This window comes from Chlamydotis macqueenii, chromosome 3 (assembly GCF_036417535.1).
Source record: "Chlamydotis macqueenii isolate bChlMac1 chromosome 3, bChlMac1.mat, whole genome shotgun sequence".
Lineage (NCBI taxonomy): Eukaryota > Metazoa > Chordata > Aves > Otidiformes > Otididae > Chlamydotis > Chlamydotis macqueenii.
This window is the reverse complement of record NC_141558.1, coordinates 58,293,067-58,308,399: the sequence shown is the minus strand read 5'-3', so window position 1 is coordinate 58,308,399 and position 15,333 is coordinate 58,293,067. Positions and strand designations below refer to the sequence as shown.

General features: G+C 41.7%; 1 protein-coding gene across 3 annotated transcripts in view; it reads left to right on the top strand.

Annotated features, from left to right (window-relative positions):
- ECHDC1 (ethylmalonyl-CoA decarboxylase 1) overlaps positions 1–14,000 on the top strand; it is a 44,322-nt gene extending 30,322 nt beyond the window's left edge. For all 3 annotated transcript variants that reach the window (XM_086745374.1, XM_086745375.1, XM_086745376.1), the window contains one exon: positions 10,628–14,000. In XM_086745374.1, coding sequence (XP_086601500.1) covers positions 10,628–11,033 — 406 coding nt within the window. In that variant the 3' untranslated portion in view covers positions 11,034–14,000. The remainder of the gene's footprint in view (positions 1–10,627) is intronic.
- The last annotated feature ends 1,333 nt before the right edge of the window (positions 14,001–15,333 follow it).

The following is a 15,333-nucleotide window of genomic DNA, read 5'->3' as shown; positions in this document are numbered from 1 at the left end:
AGGGGAGGAGAAATGGAGTGGTACACCGTGGATTGTGGTTGTACAGCGGCAGGGAGAAAGGAGGATCCAGGCACTACATTCTGAATGATGGGGCTTTGGTCCTACTTTATGGCCCTGGTGATTCATGCCATTTTCAGAGTTTATACTGCACACTTCAGGGGAATTACAGCTCCCCGGTGTAACTATCTGTTTTATTTTCTTGGTTCTGTGTGTTTTTAAATTGTGGTATGAGCCTTGTGTGCATTCGTAAGCCTTTGTAAAGCCATGCTGCTCCTTTCCCGTGTGCGCACAGGGAGTTGTCAGAGAGATCCAAGGCAGCACGTGTGGACTGGGGACTCTTTATTGCTGACTGTATTGTTGTAAAAAGTCTATGTCTCTCCCACTTGGGAAAGGCCTTTTAATTTACTTTTTGTGCTGTTTTCTGGATCTCCTCAGCTCACTTGAATGCTCAGGCACGACAGTGGGGACGAGGGAACGGTGTGTGACTCACAGCTTTTATGTCGCATCGCAGCTTGCAAAGGGGCCGCACGATGCACAGACACAGCTTGCACCGCCTTGTGTGGCAGCAGTGAGGGGGCTGCACAAGCCCTTTGGCCAGCCCTTTCCCCATCTCCTCAGCCCCCCTGGACTGTGCTGCCCACCTCCCGGCACCCACAGCCCCCTGTCGGGGGGTAGTACCCCAAGCTGCGGGGAAACGCCTGTGGGCATCGCATGTGGACCTCAAGACATATCAGTCTGAGAAATGGGGCAGATTGCTTTGCTGTTTGGCCAAATAATTTTCTTTACTGGCAGTTTATTGAAAAATGACCAAAAAGGAAAAAAAAAAATAAAAGGCTTCTCTCGTTTCCTTTAATACTGCTTGGGCCCCTATTTCTTGCGTTGTGGTCTGTCATCTAATTCAATTTTTCATTCCTGATACAGAAAAAGTATTTCTGTAATTTCCAATATTCAGTTTTATTTATCCCTTTTAGAACAAATGTAGCTTTTTATAGCATACTTTTCTCTCTGTGGCTTCTGTGAAGAGGAAAGTGTCAGCCTGAGACAAAGAATTAGACTTGAAACCCTTAATCCAGGTCTGCTGGAACCTCCATCTGTAGCTGACTTCTGGGAAGTTCTGGTCCAGAAAGAGATGGGAAGAGCCATCTGTGTGGATGGCAGCCAGTGTGACAGGGAGACTGCAGGAGACTTTTGGGGGGCCCTACCTACCTTGTCTTGTTTGAGGCTGCCCTGCTCCCCTTGCAGATTTTTAGCAACAACTTCTCTCCCTGTGCGTCTTTGCTTCCATAATCCCTCTGTCAAATTAACAATCTTTCTGGCTGTCTTTTGTCCACTCTCCTTTGATCAGGGAAGTGCTTATGAAATAAACCTTTTTTCACTTCTCCGGTCATTCTTACGCAGTTATGTCTGGGCCACTTTTAGCGTGGGTCTTGTGGGATCACAGAGAGTGTGCTCTGCTCCTTTACTCGCTCCTTTTTGCTGCCAATAGGCCTTTTCTTAATGGTGCAGACTTTGCTATTGATGAGATACTGGGTTTGTGTTTCTGTATTTACCTGTTGTAATTTAAAGCTTGTTATCCAAAGGATCTTTTTCTAGTAACAATATTATTTTTGTGCTTCTTCCCTGGAATGGCTTCCTTTGAAATTGGTAATCTTGCAATCTCTTTGAGTTGAGTCTGTTCCTTTTGGAGGCTCATCTTCCATGGAATGTCCCAGTGTTTGGGCAATAAATGGTCGAGTTAGCCACACCTTAAGCTCCTGTTTATTCTTAAAGACTGTATTCCTCCTAGAACAGCTCATGTCTATTTAGCAGTTTCTGCTCTGCTGTCCCTGTGTTCCATCTCTGCCTCCAACTCTTCTCTTACTCCATCTTCCTTTTTTTTTTTGATCTAGGACTCCACTTTCTTTTTTTAATTTTAGCATCGACCAAATGTTTTGTGTCTTCAGATGAAAATATGACTTTGTCATTCTTCTGTATTTCATTTGACTCTGGGTGATGTAAGAAAACATGATAGAGTCCTGTTATAAATGGTTATTTTAAGGTTTCTGTTGAAGAGTGCATCTCACATTATTTAAGTCCATGTGCTCCCCTCTGGGAAGTGGCCTGGGATTTCCTAGCTAACCCAAAAGAACATTCACTCTTGCTCAAGAAAATACATCTGTAATTAGAGTCTATTTTCAATCAGATTCTGACCTTGATTCTTAGGGCTCCATAAAATGCATTGGAAAATCTGACTGGAGGGCAGAAAGTAAGGTGGTAAAGGCAAAGTGCTAAGGAGACTTGAGATATTTTCTCCCAGGCTATTTTATGTAAACCTGGACTCTTAGCTTTTGTTGCAAGTGGGGGGAGAATGGATGCACTAAGAGTGTTACAAAATAATTCAGTAACTATAAATAAAATTCCATATAATCTGTAAGGCAATCTGAAAAGAGCTGTGAGAAAAATGAGCTCTCGTGTTGGTGAGATTTCTTAGGCTGGCATCAAGCCTACTCCTTTGACACTGAGATTTAGAGCATGCCTAGAACAGTCTGTACTTGGGCGGCTCAGTAGGATTTTTTTATTTTGCTTCTTGGGTATCAATTTATTTAAACCTCAAGTAAAGAAAGTGTATTGTTTGTTTTGTTTTAATCACTGAAAGGATTTGAGAGGGCTGACTTTCTGACTGGTTTATTAAAATAGTAACTGGACCTACTTCTTTCCATTGCGTTCCTGTAGTAAAGGTTACAGATTAAAACTCATAAACAGGAGAGATCATTACTGTGCACAGTCTTCTCTTAGCCTATTGAAATTTGGGATTGCAGAGCCACTTTGTGCAATTATATCTAATATATGGGACATAGTTTCCCCAAACTCTCCTAAATAATTTTGTCTTCATTTTTATATTCTTTAGTGGTTACCATTTAGCCATCTGTCAAGTGAATATTTCTGACTAAAGGATTTTCAGAAAGAGCAGAGATTTAGGGGGTTGTTTTTATGATGCCAGTCTGCATGGACTATCACAAAGAGCATGTAGAACAAATCCTTAGTTTTATCAGTTTTACAGTATTTTCACTGTGGAAGTCTCACTTTGTGTTGCCAGAGCTCTGAAGCAGCAATTGCTATAATGTCTAATGGTCTTATTCTTTCTCTGCATAGGGCAGAAAATCAGAAGCCCCCCATGAGAGAGAAGATACGGTAGAAGAGGAGGGGGAATTAATACTAGTAAACTGTGCTGGGAAAGCACAGAGTAGTCATGGCTGGCTGATACTGCATTGTTATAGTTTGAAAATCTGCTAAATATAATTAGCAAGGAATTGTTTATTAAATGTATAATTGAGGCTTTTTGATCCTTTAAAGCCCATCCAAATAATCAAGTGAGATTGAAAGGTAAGTGAAATTATGACTAACTCTTCTCAGGATGAATCCACTTTGTTAATACTTTCAGATAATTCAGGTGGGTTTTTTTTGTGATAGAGAGTGTAGTAAGCTGAATTTCAGAAAAATCTTTAGCCGTTTTGTCTAGATAATCCTTTTACAGAGTACCTAGGTAATTATTTGATAGTGTAGGGATAAAGAGACACTGTACTGGAGAGGCAGAGACAGATTAATTAGTCCCAACTTGCTTTTTGGAGGAGACTGTCTTATTCTTAAGAGTCTAATTCTAACAGCATCTGTCATGAAAACTGAGGTAAGGACTGGAAACTTCTCATCAGCAGCACTGCTGACTAGCTAAATTATTTTCGTGTACTGCATATTTGTTCTGCAGAATATTCTTCCCACAGTACCTTGCTGCTTCAGAATTATTTTTTTTATTGCAAAAATGACTGGTTAATACAGTTGTTGGCTTAAAGCGAGTATCTGAAATAATCATGGAAGGCTTGCTTGTGTGTTGGAATATTGAACAAGGCTAGAACTAGATTTTAAAAATTGAAAATAAAACCCCATACGCTGCAATTAAATGCTGATTAAAATATTCCTAGCCTTTCTAGTAAGATTTATGGTCCTAAGAATACTCTGAGAGACTAAATACTTGCACAACAGAACACAGTGTTGTCATGTAATTAACAGTCTGTATTTAAGTTTCCAGGTTAGGTCTCCACAGGCATGAACTGCAGCCTTAACTTTAGTCTATGCTCTCAATTTCAGGCTTTCTGTGGCTTTGTGGAGATGTCAAGGCATGGTTTGTATTCAGGTCTTGTTTTCAAAGCTATACTCAGAAATTACTTTTGTTGTTAAAAGATTCTGGAAGAAGGTAGGGATGAGTTTTGCAGCAAGTTGCCAAGGAGCACTCATATATGAGGCCTGAAGAATTTGTACCTTAATGCTAAGGAAGTTTTGTAGTTTCTTACACATGCATCAACATCTGTCTGTGCATGGTGGGGAGGATAGGTTTTAGATACATTAAATGGGAAGGTACATGATCTCTGGTGTATCTTTCTGACTCTAAGATCAGGAACGCAGATACCAGAGGTGGATTGAGCGCTAGGTACGTGTTAAAACTTGCAGGGCCACCTGCCATGCTAAAGCAAATGAGGAGAAGGCAGTTAGCTTGGAGGTTTCCAAACTGCAGTATGTGGTACATGAGCCATTCAAGATAGTGTGCAGTTGCAGCAGTGCTTGATTACTGCGGCGATGGTCCTTGCCCAAGCTACATGCTAACAGCACTTGAAGTCCCAATGAATTGCTCCTTACAGCTTGCAGGGCTGCCACTTGCCAGGGCAAGACCCCTTGGCATCCCTACCTGAGCCAAGGAACTGAAGCTCCAGAATTGGCTGTCTGCATTTGCAGCAAAGGGGCTGGAGGCATCAGAGGAGACCTCCAGGACTTGGGTTTTTGGGCAAGGCAGGTGCTCCCTGCATGTGCTGCAACCACTGATCACAGGTTTGCTCAGCCATTTTTGTGGCTGTAGCAAGAGCTTTGTCATCCTGTTGGTTGAAGACCCTTTCACATGCTTGCATCTCCTCAGGCACAGCTGGGTCTTGATTTTCATGTGCCAGGATGGACAGTACAGGAGATCCCAGCTATCCAGATCCTGTAGTTGCACTGAACTCTAGATGCCTGTGGCAATGTTTTTGCCTCCCATGAAAGATTCAAAGTGACTTCTCTCTTTTATGGAAATGCTTTTGCATGCAACTACCCACTTCTGCCTCATTTGAACAGTTATTGTGTTTCAGCTGTCCAGCTCAAAAGTTTGGGGTTTTTTGTCTGTTTGTTTTGATTTTGGTTTTTGTTGGGTTTTTTTTTTATTATTGCAAAGCCCAGAGGTGTAGTATACTGCCTGTAAGATACTACTCGATTTATGTGGTGCACTGGACCAGCCTGAAGTACAGAACTTCCCACAAATTAGGGCTTTTGTGGTACAGATAAAGGAATAGGTAGTTTAATTTTTACTTTTATGCTATAAATTCAACAATCACAACTCTCCCTTGCTCTGTTTTTACGTACTGTAATACCCTAGTTGACTAAAAACATCCCATCTACTGCATGTGTTCAGCAGCACGGTTTTTGGTTTTTTTTTTTTTGGTGGATTTTGCATGCATCAGCAAGAGGAGAAGGCAGATCAGATTACAGGTATTACCTCTGTAACTGCTGGCTGAGTCACCATCACCTGCTGCAAGAACCCACCACCATTACTGGGATCTCCTGTGCCCCTGGGGATGCTGTAAGTGTAAGGAAGGTGGAGGAGGTGCAACGTGCAGGTGAAGTGGTGGGACAAGGACTGTATTTTGAGTGTTGAGAAGGTAAAGTAGGAGAACAGGGAAGAAGTGAGCAACGGGCTCTGGCTTTCTTGTTCATTTAAGGTCTAGCATGCATCTGAGAGCTGCTGCTGCAGTGGATGCTCCTGGTAGCACTTGCCAAGCAAAGTTACAAAATCCTGAACTAGTTACACCCGAACTTTTGTCACTTGCAAGCAAGGTCATCAAATTTTCATGCCCACCTGGCAAAACAAGTTGAATTTGCGTGATAAACACCATCCACAGATAATATCATACCTCACCTCTAACAAATTCCTGAACTTGCGCTCCCCAGCAGTGTGCATTTTAAAAAGCTGGTTTGACCATGTGTCAGCATAGCATGGCTGTTACTTAATTTGACAAGAGTTAATTAAGCTGATGCCATATTGATGAGTGTATTAGAAACATACATGTTGAGGAAGGTGTATGACTGGATTGTATATCAGCTTTGTTCTTCTGTTGTTTGCTGGTTAAAACAAGTGTTTGGCCCTTGATAGCCTTCTTTGTGTTACCATTTTCCTGGTGACTTTCTTTTTTTCTTTAGTGCCTGTCTCTTCCTATGCTTAAAATAGTTGCATGTGTGGTTTGGATGGTTGGTTGAAGGCCTTTGATATCAAGACTATATTCCTGCTGTCTTCACTGAGTAATGACAGCCAAAATGTATGTGTGGCTGACCATGGCTTTTCATGGGTCTGAATGTCTTGCATGTATATTTTGCCAAAAAGTCTAATTCTGTTTGAAGATTTTTTAATTATTTTTATTTCTATAACTCCTGCTTTACAGCACGTTAAAATGATGGATGTCTTTTAACTGTATCTCAAGGCCTTTGACTCTGGTTTTGGAGAATTTTCCACTTTGTCTTGGTTCGGTTACCTTGTAGATAGGTGTTTCCAAAATTTATACAAGAAGGTAGCATATTTGGTGAGGGAACTCACTGTGACCCAAAGGCATAAGCTTTGCTTATTGTTTTTGTGGATTGGTAGTTTGAGAGCAGGAGGCCAAAGTATTTGTGGGGGAGATAAAAGTAATCTCCTGCAGTTCTGGCTACCCTCTCTCAGTATAACCATAGCTGAGAACCAGGTGCTGCAGCACTGTGTGATGCTGCCTGCCTCCCTCCACGGCATGCCAGTCTCATGCCAGCTAAAAGGAGAAGATTGGAAGTCAGGAGCTGTGTCCTTACGTGACACTGGGAGTCAAACAAGGCTAGGAACGAAATTCAGGTTGCTGACAATATGTTTAATGTTTTAGGCATCCTTTTTTTTCATCATGAATTTCAGAAGCATGGTGGTAGGAGCTTTTAAAATACATAAAATAGACGAGGGTATTTGTCTCTCCCTAGTAAACTTAGTGCTTTTGCTGTGTCAGAATGCTGAATATAATTCAAATCCCGAACTCCGGGAAACGATGAGGCAAGGGTCACCACAAACTTTAATATAATCTTAATTCTGCCCAAGGAACTGATTATACCTGTTGGAACAGTTCAGTAACAGGAGAACTAGTAAAAGCAGGTACAAAAACTTAAGAAAATACATTTTTGTTGGCGTTTTCAGCTTTCATTGTATATGCTCCAGCTTCAAGTAGTTGGGAAGTACTTCAGCAAAGGAAAGCATAGCTGTTAGCTCACAGCAAGTGCCTCCTTTCAGGAAGCACGGTTACCTGATTTGTTAGATTGCGTTAATGGCAAACAAGGTTTTCTTCTCATGTGCATTGCCGGTAATGTGATGTGACAGTCAGTAGTTTGTGGGCACAATGAGATGTCAGGAGTGAAGGAATCCTCCGATCAAAGGTGGAGGGTTTGTAACATTTAGCACGTCTGAGAACATTTTAAAATGTACAGCAGGAACATTTGCTGTAGCTCTTCTTTGCTTTAGATGACTAACCCAAAATTGGATGTGGCCCATGGTGACTGTACGTTCTTCCTAGGGGTGTTGTAGTGCTTGTAACATGGAAATATCATGTTCTTAAAGAAGGTTTCAGCTGCACTTTGGTGCTTATGTTACCTTAACCTCTTATTTCTAATTTAAGTTGTGAGGCTTTTGCTACCCTTCACATTTCTGAAGGATGTTTCTCTGCTTGTAAGGTCTTCAGTTACTTTGTACATTATTTACATTTAATAAATATTTTTTCAGTAGTTGTGGAACAGATTTTCTTTTTTTAGGGCAAGGAAGGTGTGTGTCTAGGAGCCTGGCTGTTTGACCTTCCCCTGGGATACAGGAGACCCAGATTTTAATTCCCTTGACCTGGAAGACAAGAACAGGCATACTGAGTCAAATCAGGGTTCATTTTGTATTAATCTACTATTCTGTCAGGGCCAGTAGTAGCTGAATAAGGCATAAACAGCTCAGGAACAGAACAGTACTTTGGTCTTTCCAGCTTTTTGATGTCTGCCTCTTTATGTTTAGTAATGCTTGATGTATTTTTCTTACATAAATTCATCTAATGGGAGATCAGATCTGTCATGTCTCAGAAGGCAGATTCAATTCCTTTTGTAAAATAGAAAGGGAAATATTTATGCACGGCTGCAGCTGGTGATGTTCAGAGGCTGATCCCGGGCTGGCTTGGCAGTGGCATTCGCCTCTTCAGATCTGAGCTCAGGGCATTGCTTCCTTGGGCATGGGGTGCTGCACTGGAAGTGAGTGGTGTACTAACAGAGAGTGTGATGGGTGGTTTGTGTAAGAAACGGTGTGACTTCAGGAGAGGATTCATAGTTGAAAAGTGTGAAAAACCATAGATAACCTTTCTTAAGCCTGAAAGCAGTCCAAGACTACCTTTACACCTTCTACTGACCACCACTTATCTTATTTTCTGTGTAGCTTGTTCAAAGGAGCATTGTAGGGAGAGGTGAATCCCAATGACAAGTTGCAGCTTCACAGTCTCTCTATGGATTTAGCTGTCAGTCATCTATTTTTCTTTTATCATGTTTGGTTCCACTTTCTTGGAGGGAGGTAAAGACTGTGCAGAGTAACAGAACCTTTCCCATATAATGAATTTTTTCAGCTTTTTTCTTGTTGGCGCTGATGGATCAGCTGTCCTTCTGGTATAAAATTTGGCTTCCCATGCAAACTCCGGAGAACAGTGACTCAGCTTCCCAGATGAGTCCATACGCTGCCCTTGGGCTGTCCACTGAAATGCCTGTCCTTGAGGCCTGAACCCAGGTGCCTGGGCCAGTCTCAGATTCAACACAGAAACACAACATTGTCTTCCTGACCTGTGCCGGCTGTCTTGTGAGACTGCCTACAGATTGTCCAGCATCAGATGCCTAACTGCACATGACCGCATCTTTTTTAATGCTTCACATAGCTCAGCACAGCTAGAATTAAACCCTTAATAATGTTTTCATTATTGTTTTCCCAGTGGGACACCGAGTGTCAGCAAATTGCAAAGTGAGCTGAGCCAGTAAAAGAGTTTTGGAATACTTGCAGAGTCTTCCTTGTGGAGAGGAGGGACCTGAGCTCTGCTGGGTTTGGAAAGCACTTGCTAATGTTAGCTAAAAGCTTTTCCTCCCCTGCAATCCTCTGCTCTCTTTCTTTTGTCACACAACCTTCCTCCAGTATCTCTACAAAAGGGCTTTCATGCAATCTGGCATGTCAGCTGTTGCCTTTGTGCATTGTGTTGGGTCTGGGATAAAGCGTAAGCTCTTCAGCCCTGGTGCTTTATAGCATGTAATGAATGCTGATGGTGCTCTGGTTAAGAAAAAAAAACAAGCGAGCAAACTTACAATTAACAATAACTAAGCAGATTTGGGAACTGTGATTTCCTAGAGGTAGCTGCATTTTTAAAGTTGGGTTTTTTTTTCTTTCCCCTTTTAAAGCTGTTCACCTTGGTACTTTCATTATGAAAAACCGCATTGTTAGGAGACAGACTTGTGTGTAGATCTTAGTATTACAAGATTTATCTTCAGAAAGCCAATTAGTGATTGAAGTAGAAGCTGATCTACTTCACAAGTATAATTTACATCCCTTGTCTTATAAGCAGCAGCAAGCAACCACACTGCAGAACATCATCTTAAGAATGAGCAAGTACTGGTTTGCTTCTATACGTCTCTTCTATATATTTCTATTTCTAGAGGCTTTTTTCGCTAACCTAACGTGTGTCAGCATGAACGCTGTGTGGAGACAGCACAGTGCGCTGCAGCAGAGCTTCTTCAGGGAGGTAGCTTAATCAGCCCCTGGGCGAGTTCTTAAATAAGGGAGGTGACAGACTGTAGAAAAGAAGCAAAGATGTGAAATGTTTGAAAAGAGGAATGTGACTCTGCCTTCTGGAGGGGAGCAATTCTATTACACACTGTAAAGCATAAATAGAAAGCAATTCTGTTAGATGTTGTGAGCCATAAGTACAGCATCCATCCTGACTTCCCTTGCTACAGTGAGCAGTTAGAAATCAAACTCACATGGACACTCTGAAGTACAGAACAAAAAAAAAAATCTGTGCTATAATCAAGCACTAGTGTGCTGACAGAACCTCCCCAGCACAGATCAGTACTAAGACCACAATCCATCCTCTTGAGAAATATGTTTTGTGCATTAGTTTGCTTGGTTTTTACCCAAAACCCTGTTGTTTTAGGCATGAATTAGCAAAGCAGTGTTGGCACTGTGACTAAGTGTAACGTGCCTTCTGTCTGCAGTTCTGTTTTCAAACACTTTTTAGAACTGACTACAGGTATCAGTGTAGGCACTAAGCGTAGTTACTTGTGGCAGCCTGGGTATCTCATTTTCAGAAGGACCAAAAGCTGCAGCTAAGGCACCGGGTGATGTGAAAATTAAGACACTCGAGCTCTGGCTGTAATCAGCACGCTGTCAAGCTGTATCAGCCTTCGGAAGCAGAGGGGAGGAGAAAACAGAAAATTGAGTGCCAGTGAGCAGAACACGGACATCCATGCATGGATTGACCTCTGTGTGTTTGTTCTTCATTGACAGGTTGATGACGCCTGGGAGTGAAATTCGATTTGTCCATAAGCACATGGGCCTGGTGCCAGGTTGGGGAGGAGCTGCCCGGCTTGTGCGGATCGTCGGCAGTGTGGCTGCACTCCGGCTGCTGAGCGGGGCTCCCAGGGTGGACCCCGAGAGAGCTTTGCACCTTGGGCTCTCAGAGGAGACGTTGTCATCTTCAGATGAAACTGGAGCGTTACAAGAAGCCCAAGCCTGGCTGAGTCAGTATACAGAGGGTCCAGCCAGCATGATTCAGGCTGTGAAAAAGGTGGTGACAGCGGGAAGAGAGCTACCGCTGGAAGATGCCCTAAGGACAGAGAAGGACATTTTTGGAACTGTATGGGGTGGGCCTGCCAATTTGCAGGCATTGGTTAGACAACCAAAACATAAATGACGGTCAATGCATAAGAAATGTTCTTGATCTTTTTGAAAACAAAGGTTTCACTAAAGCAAGCATTAATCTGAGTCATTTAAGGACGTGTTCATTTAAACTGGCATTAACATTCCTGTCGTTCACGTCAGGCAGACATATTTGGTGTGCAGCCACAGAGAAATCCCCGACAGCTTCTTTACTGTCCTAATCACCCACCAAATGGAGATTAGTGAAATTAGTATGTAAAGGTAAATAACTGTGCTGAGAATAGAACTATAACTTTTGGAATGAGGCTGAAGATTATTTTCTTTGGAATTAATTTTGTTTTTCTAACTGGTATGGAAATGAATTGCTTGAAAGATAAGGGTTTTATTTATTTGCAGAACAGGTGCATCTAAAACTGCAAAATATGAGTTCACCAACATGAGACCAGTGTCTTTAAGCAACTTTGAAGGGATGATAACTGATGAGATGATAGGTTGTTTGGTTTTTTTTTTTTCATCTTCAGTCAGTTCTTTGGATAATTGCTGTAAAAGTATCCAAGGATACTTCAATTTTAATGGTGATTTTTACAGAAGCTCTAACTCCACTGAGGAGCTCATAGCACTCATTCACTGACACAGATTCAGACCTTTAAATGCATTTAGGTATTTTCTCCCTGCTCAAGGAACCAAGTACCTACATACGCACCTGCACATTCCCATAGCCTGGACCTGTACTGCTGAGCATGCGCAAAGCTGCTGGCCCAATTCTTCACATAGAATCTGGTTGAAATCTTGGAAGGCCATGATGGGTCACGCCCCAGCACGGGATGTCCTTGACTTACTAAGTGGTCTGAGTACTTCAGCATTCTGGAAAGACTTGCGTGTGTATCTGTCTATGTATCTTCATAGATAGATCAAAAAATCTTCAGGGTGTTTTTACTGATAGTGCATATTTAGGCTGACTAGAAGATTTGGAACTCAGTCTCCACTTCATGCTGGTGACTGTGCGAGTAATTAGATAACTCAGGGGGGAGGGTTTTCCCTTTAGAAATTAGAAACTGACACCGAGTCGCTGCTTTGGCAGATGATTCTTAAAATGAAATATCTGTGAGAGCAAAAACAAGCAGACATACCCATGACGGAGACTATCCTGCACTGCTGGTTAGGAGGCACTTGTCTCTAAATCCAGCAGGGGTTGAGATTTGAGCCCAGGACCCAAGTACTCCAGGGGAGCACATTAAGGAGGAAACTTTGGGCTGTGTGCCACTGACATGCATTCTCGCTCTGACCAGAACTCTAGATACATGGAATAACTTCCCTTGAGAACAGGAGGTGATTCCTTGGATGGAAATCCATGTTACAATTCCTACAGTGTGGCAGGATTCCTGAGTTTTAGACAGTGAGGTAATGGTATGTATGTTTGAGGATCCTGGGATAGATCAATGATGGGCATTAGGCCTAGATGGCCTGTTAAGATTCTGCAGCTTTTGAGCAGATGCTGTGCTCTGCTGGGGATGTTTTACTGTAAGGCTTTCACAGCGGGGAGCGTGTATAGCCTGAAGCAACCAAAAAGGAATGCTGGAGAAAGGGATGTGTTTTGAGCTGGCACCTCAGGGAGGATAAGGAACTTACTCTGCCCTGTTGGTCTTGCCTGTTTGCCTTCACAGCTGAAGCTGCTGCTGGAGGAAGATTTCAAATCTCTCTTCCCAAAAAAAGTTCCATTTTTACTTCAGGTTAGGAATGGGAACATGGGGAGGGACTAATGATTCTGGTTTATGCCCCTTTCCTCCGCCTGCCCCTTTTTATCCAATATCTCAGTTGTCAGTCCTCAGGGCAGCTGGATTCTTTGCTGTGCTTTAAAGGACTTCACACCCATGACTTCTGAAGTACAGATGTTTTAATATACTCAGGCATTACTTGACTGTTTAGTAATGAAGCTGTTCTGATTTTCATGAGGTTCCTCAAGATTTGTGAGGGATTCCAAACTGCCAACATCACTGAACCTTCAGAGCACGCTCCCGTCCATACTCTTCCAACTTTTTCAAGCAACAGCACATCACATTGTTGTGAGTCAAAAAAATTGTGCTTTAAAGGGCAACTGGTTATGTCTTTGCTAGTAATAAGAATAAATTTGCCATTACTAATACTATGATTATGTTTTTAAAATGGGTGTGAAAATTGCTTAGAAACTAAGACCCTTGAATAATTTTTTATTTTTCAAGTGCGAGGCTGTAAGGCTCATTAGTATATCCTGTACGCTGTGATACAAATCTGAAAGGGAAGAAATCGTAGCAGAAAAGCAGGATGTTTCACTTGCACATTTTGAACTAGACCTGTGCTGCCAGTGAGTGCAACTCAGTATGTGCACCTGTGGGGGACCTCTTTCCATTTTGATTTGTAGACAATGAGCTTGCGTCTCATTTCAGCAAATGCATTTCCCCAGCCATCCTCTCCGATTTGTATCAAAGGCCAATGTTTACTTCTAAGAAGAGGACAAATAATTAACTAGTACTAGGACACTTTCAGAAAAGGTTACAGAAACTCATTTTTGTCCTCTGGTCTGTTGGAATCACAACTATACCAAAGATAGATATAGGAGATTTTGAAAATAATTACAGGTGTTGTTTTTGATCAATGATTTTGTGAGCAGCCTAATACCATAGTCTCTGGTTTCTTTTCTGTTTTAAAAGCAAGTACAGCCCTTCGTATGAAAACCAGCCCAGCTAAATTACCATGAGTGCCAGCACAAAGAGCTCCAGACTGAGTGAGATGAAATGGAATCTCATTTTACCAATTTCAGAGTGAAATGCTTTGCTTTATAGAATACTTGCTTACAATCTTAAAGTGACAAATACCTGTAACCAGTAGCTGATAAGCATTTATATTTTCTTTACAATTATTAAAGACTACAAGCTTCATCTCTGGTTTTGTTCCCTTTCAGAAATGGCCTAAAAACAAACAAGCACTAAATGCACAAAATAGATTAGAAACCTCAAAACTGATACTCCCAGTCTTCTAATGAAATTGAGTGCTAGCTTTCGTATTTCCTAGGGGCTAGTTTGCCAGCTCCCTCCTCAGCAAACTAGGTTTCCTATTACATTGTGAAATGCCTGTCTTTTTTCCTTTCCTCCATGCGCTGGGACATCCTGAGTGTGTAATGGGGGTGTGGATTCTGTGCCAAGCATTTAAACGTTGGATACTGGAGATCACTTTTAGCAATACAGATACTTTATCATATTTGCTGCTAACAGAAATATATTTACCAAATGGGCAGTCTAGGTAAGCTAGGTGTTGTTGCTGAATGCTTAGTTCACCAAGTGATTTTGTTTGTTGGGTTTTTTTTGTTGTTTTTTTTTTTTTTTTTTACCATGACATAGGATTCCTGTATCTGTGGTTATCTGTTCTCCTGAAAATGAAGAGATGTGGTACATTTTACAGTATTTTAATTTCCTTTTTCCTTTCCATTCTGTTCCACTGTGCATTTCTCTAGCTATGCTGTACAAGTTGAAAAAATCACTTAATGTGTGGAGTTACAGAAACCCACATGATGCAGTGTGGCTGTGGCATAGCTAAAACTGACAGAGAACATGTCTCTTACTGAAGATAATGGCTTAAATGTATGATGGGAATTATGGGTTGCTACTTTTTTCTAGTGGGATCTGGGGAGTGCATTTGCCACTCTGATGATTGGCTATTAAGCTCTCACCAGCATTACTTTCAGTACTTCACAGCTGCAGTCAGCCAGCAGAAGCCAAAAGCAGCATCATTGGTATTCAGCTGAACAGACGTCTGCCTCCCTACTTTGGTCAAGAACCCCCAAGAATAATCAGTGATAAAATTATTTGTGGACTGTTTGGGCTGAAAATCCTGAAATTCAGTATATGGCAGGTCAAGTTCTTGTATTTTGCTTCTTGCTTTCTTCAACAGTATGTACCCTTACATGAAGTAAAATGTGTGCACACAGTAAAAGTGTTCTTACTGAATGTTTCTGCAGCACAAGGTCAGACTTTGGTTAGAGCCACTGTGTGCTACATCAAAAGAGAGAAATAAGACAGCTGGTAACTAACAAATAGAAGAAAAAACATTCCATTCTCTGTCCACTGGCTTATTTCCTTAATGAACTGGGAGGTGATCATAAACATCTGTGATCAAGAGCATCCATTCCTAGCTGAGAAAAAAGGAAATCTTCCTTTTTCCATCCTAGTCTCCTCTGCACTCCCTCTTAATCCCACCAGTGGGCAGAGGAAACAAACTGGAGGACTGGCACAGCTTTGCCCAAAATTAGACATATCAGCCATTATCGCAGTAAGAAGAACATTTTACAAGTTTAAATCTAC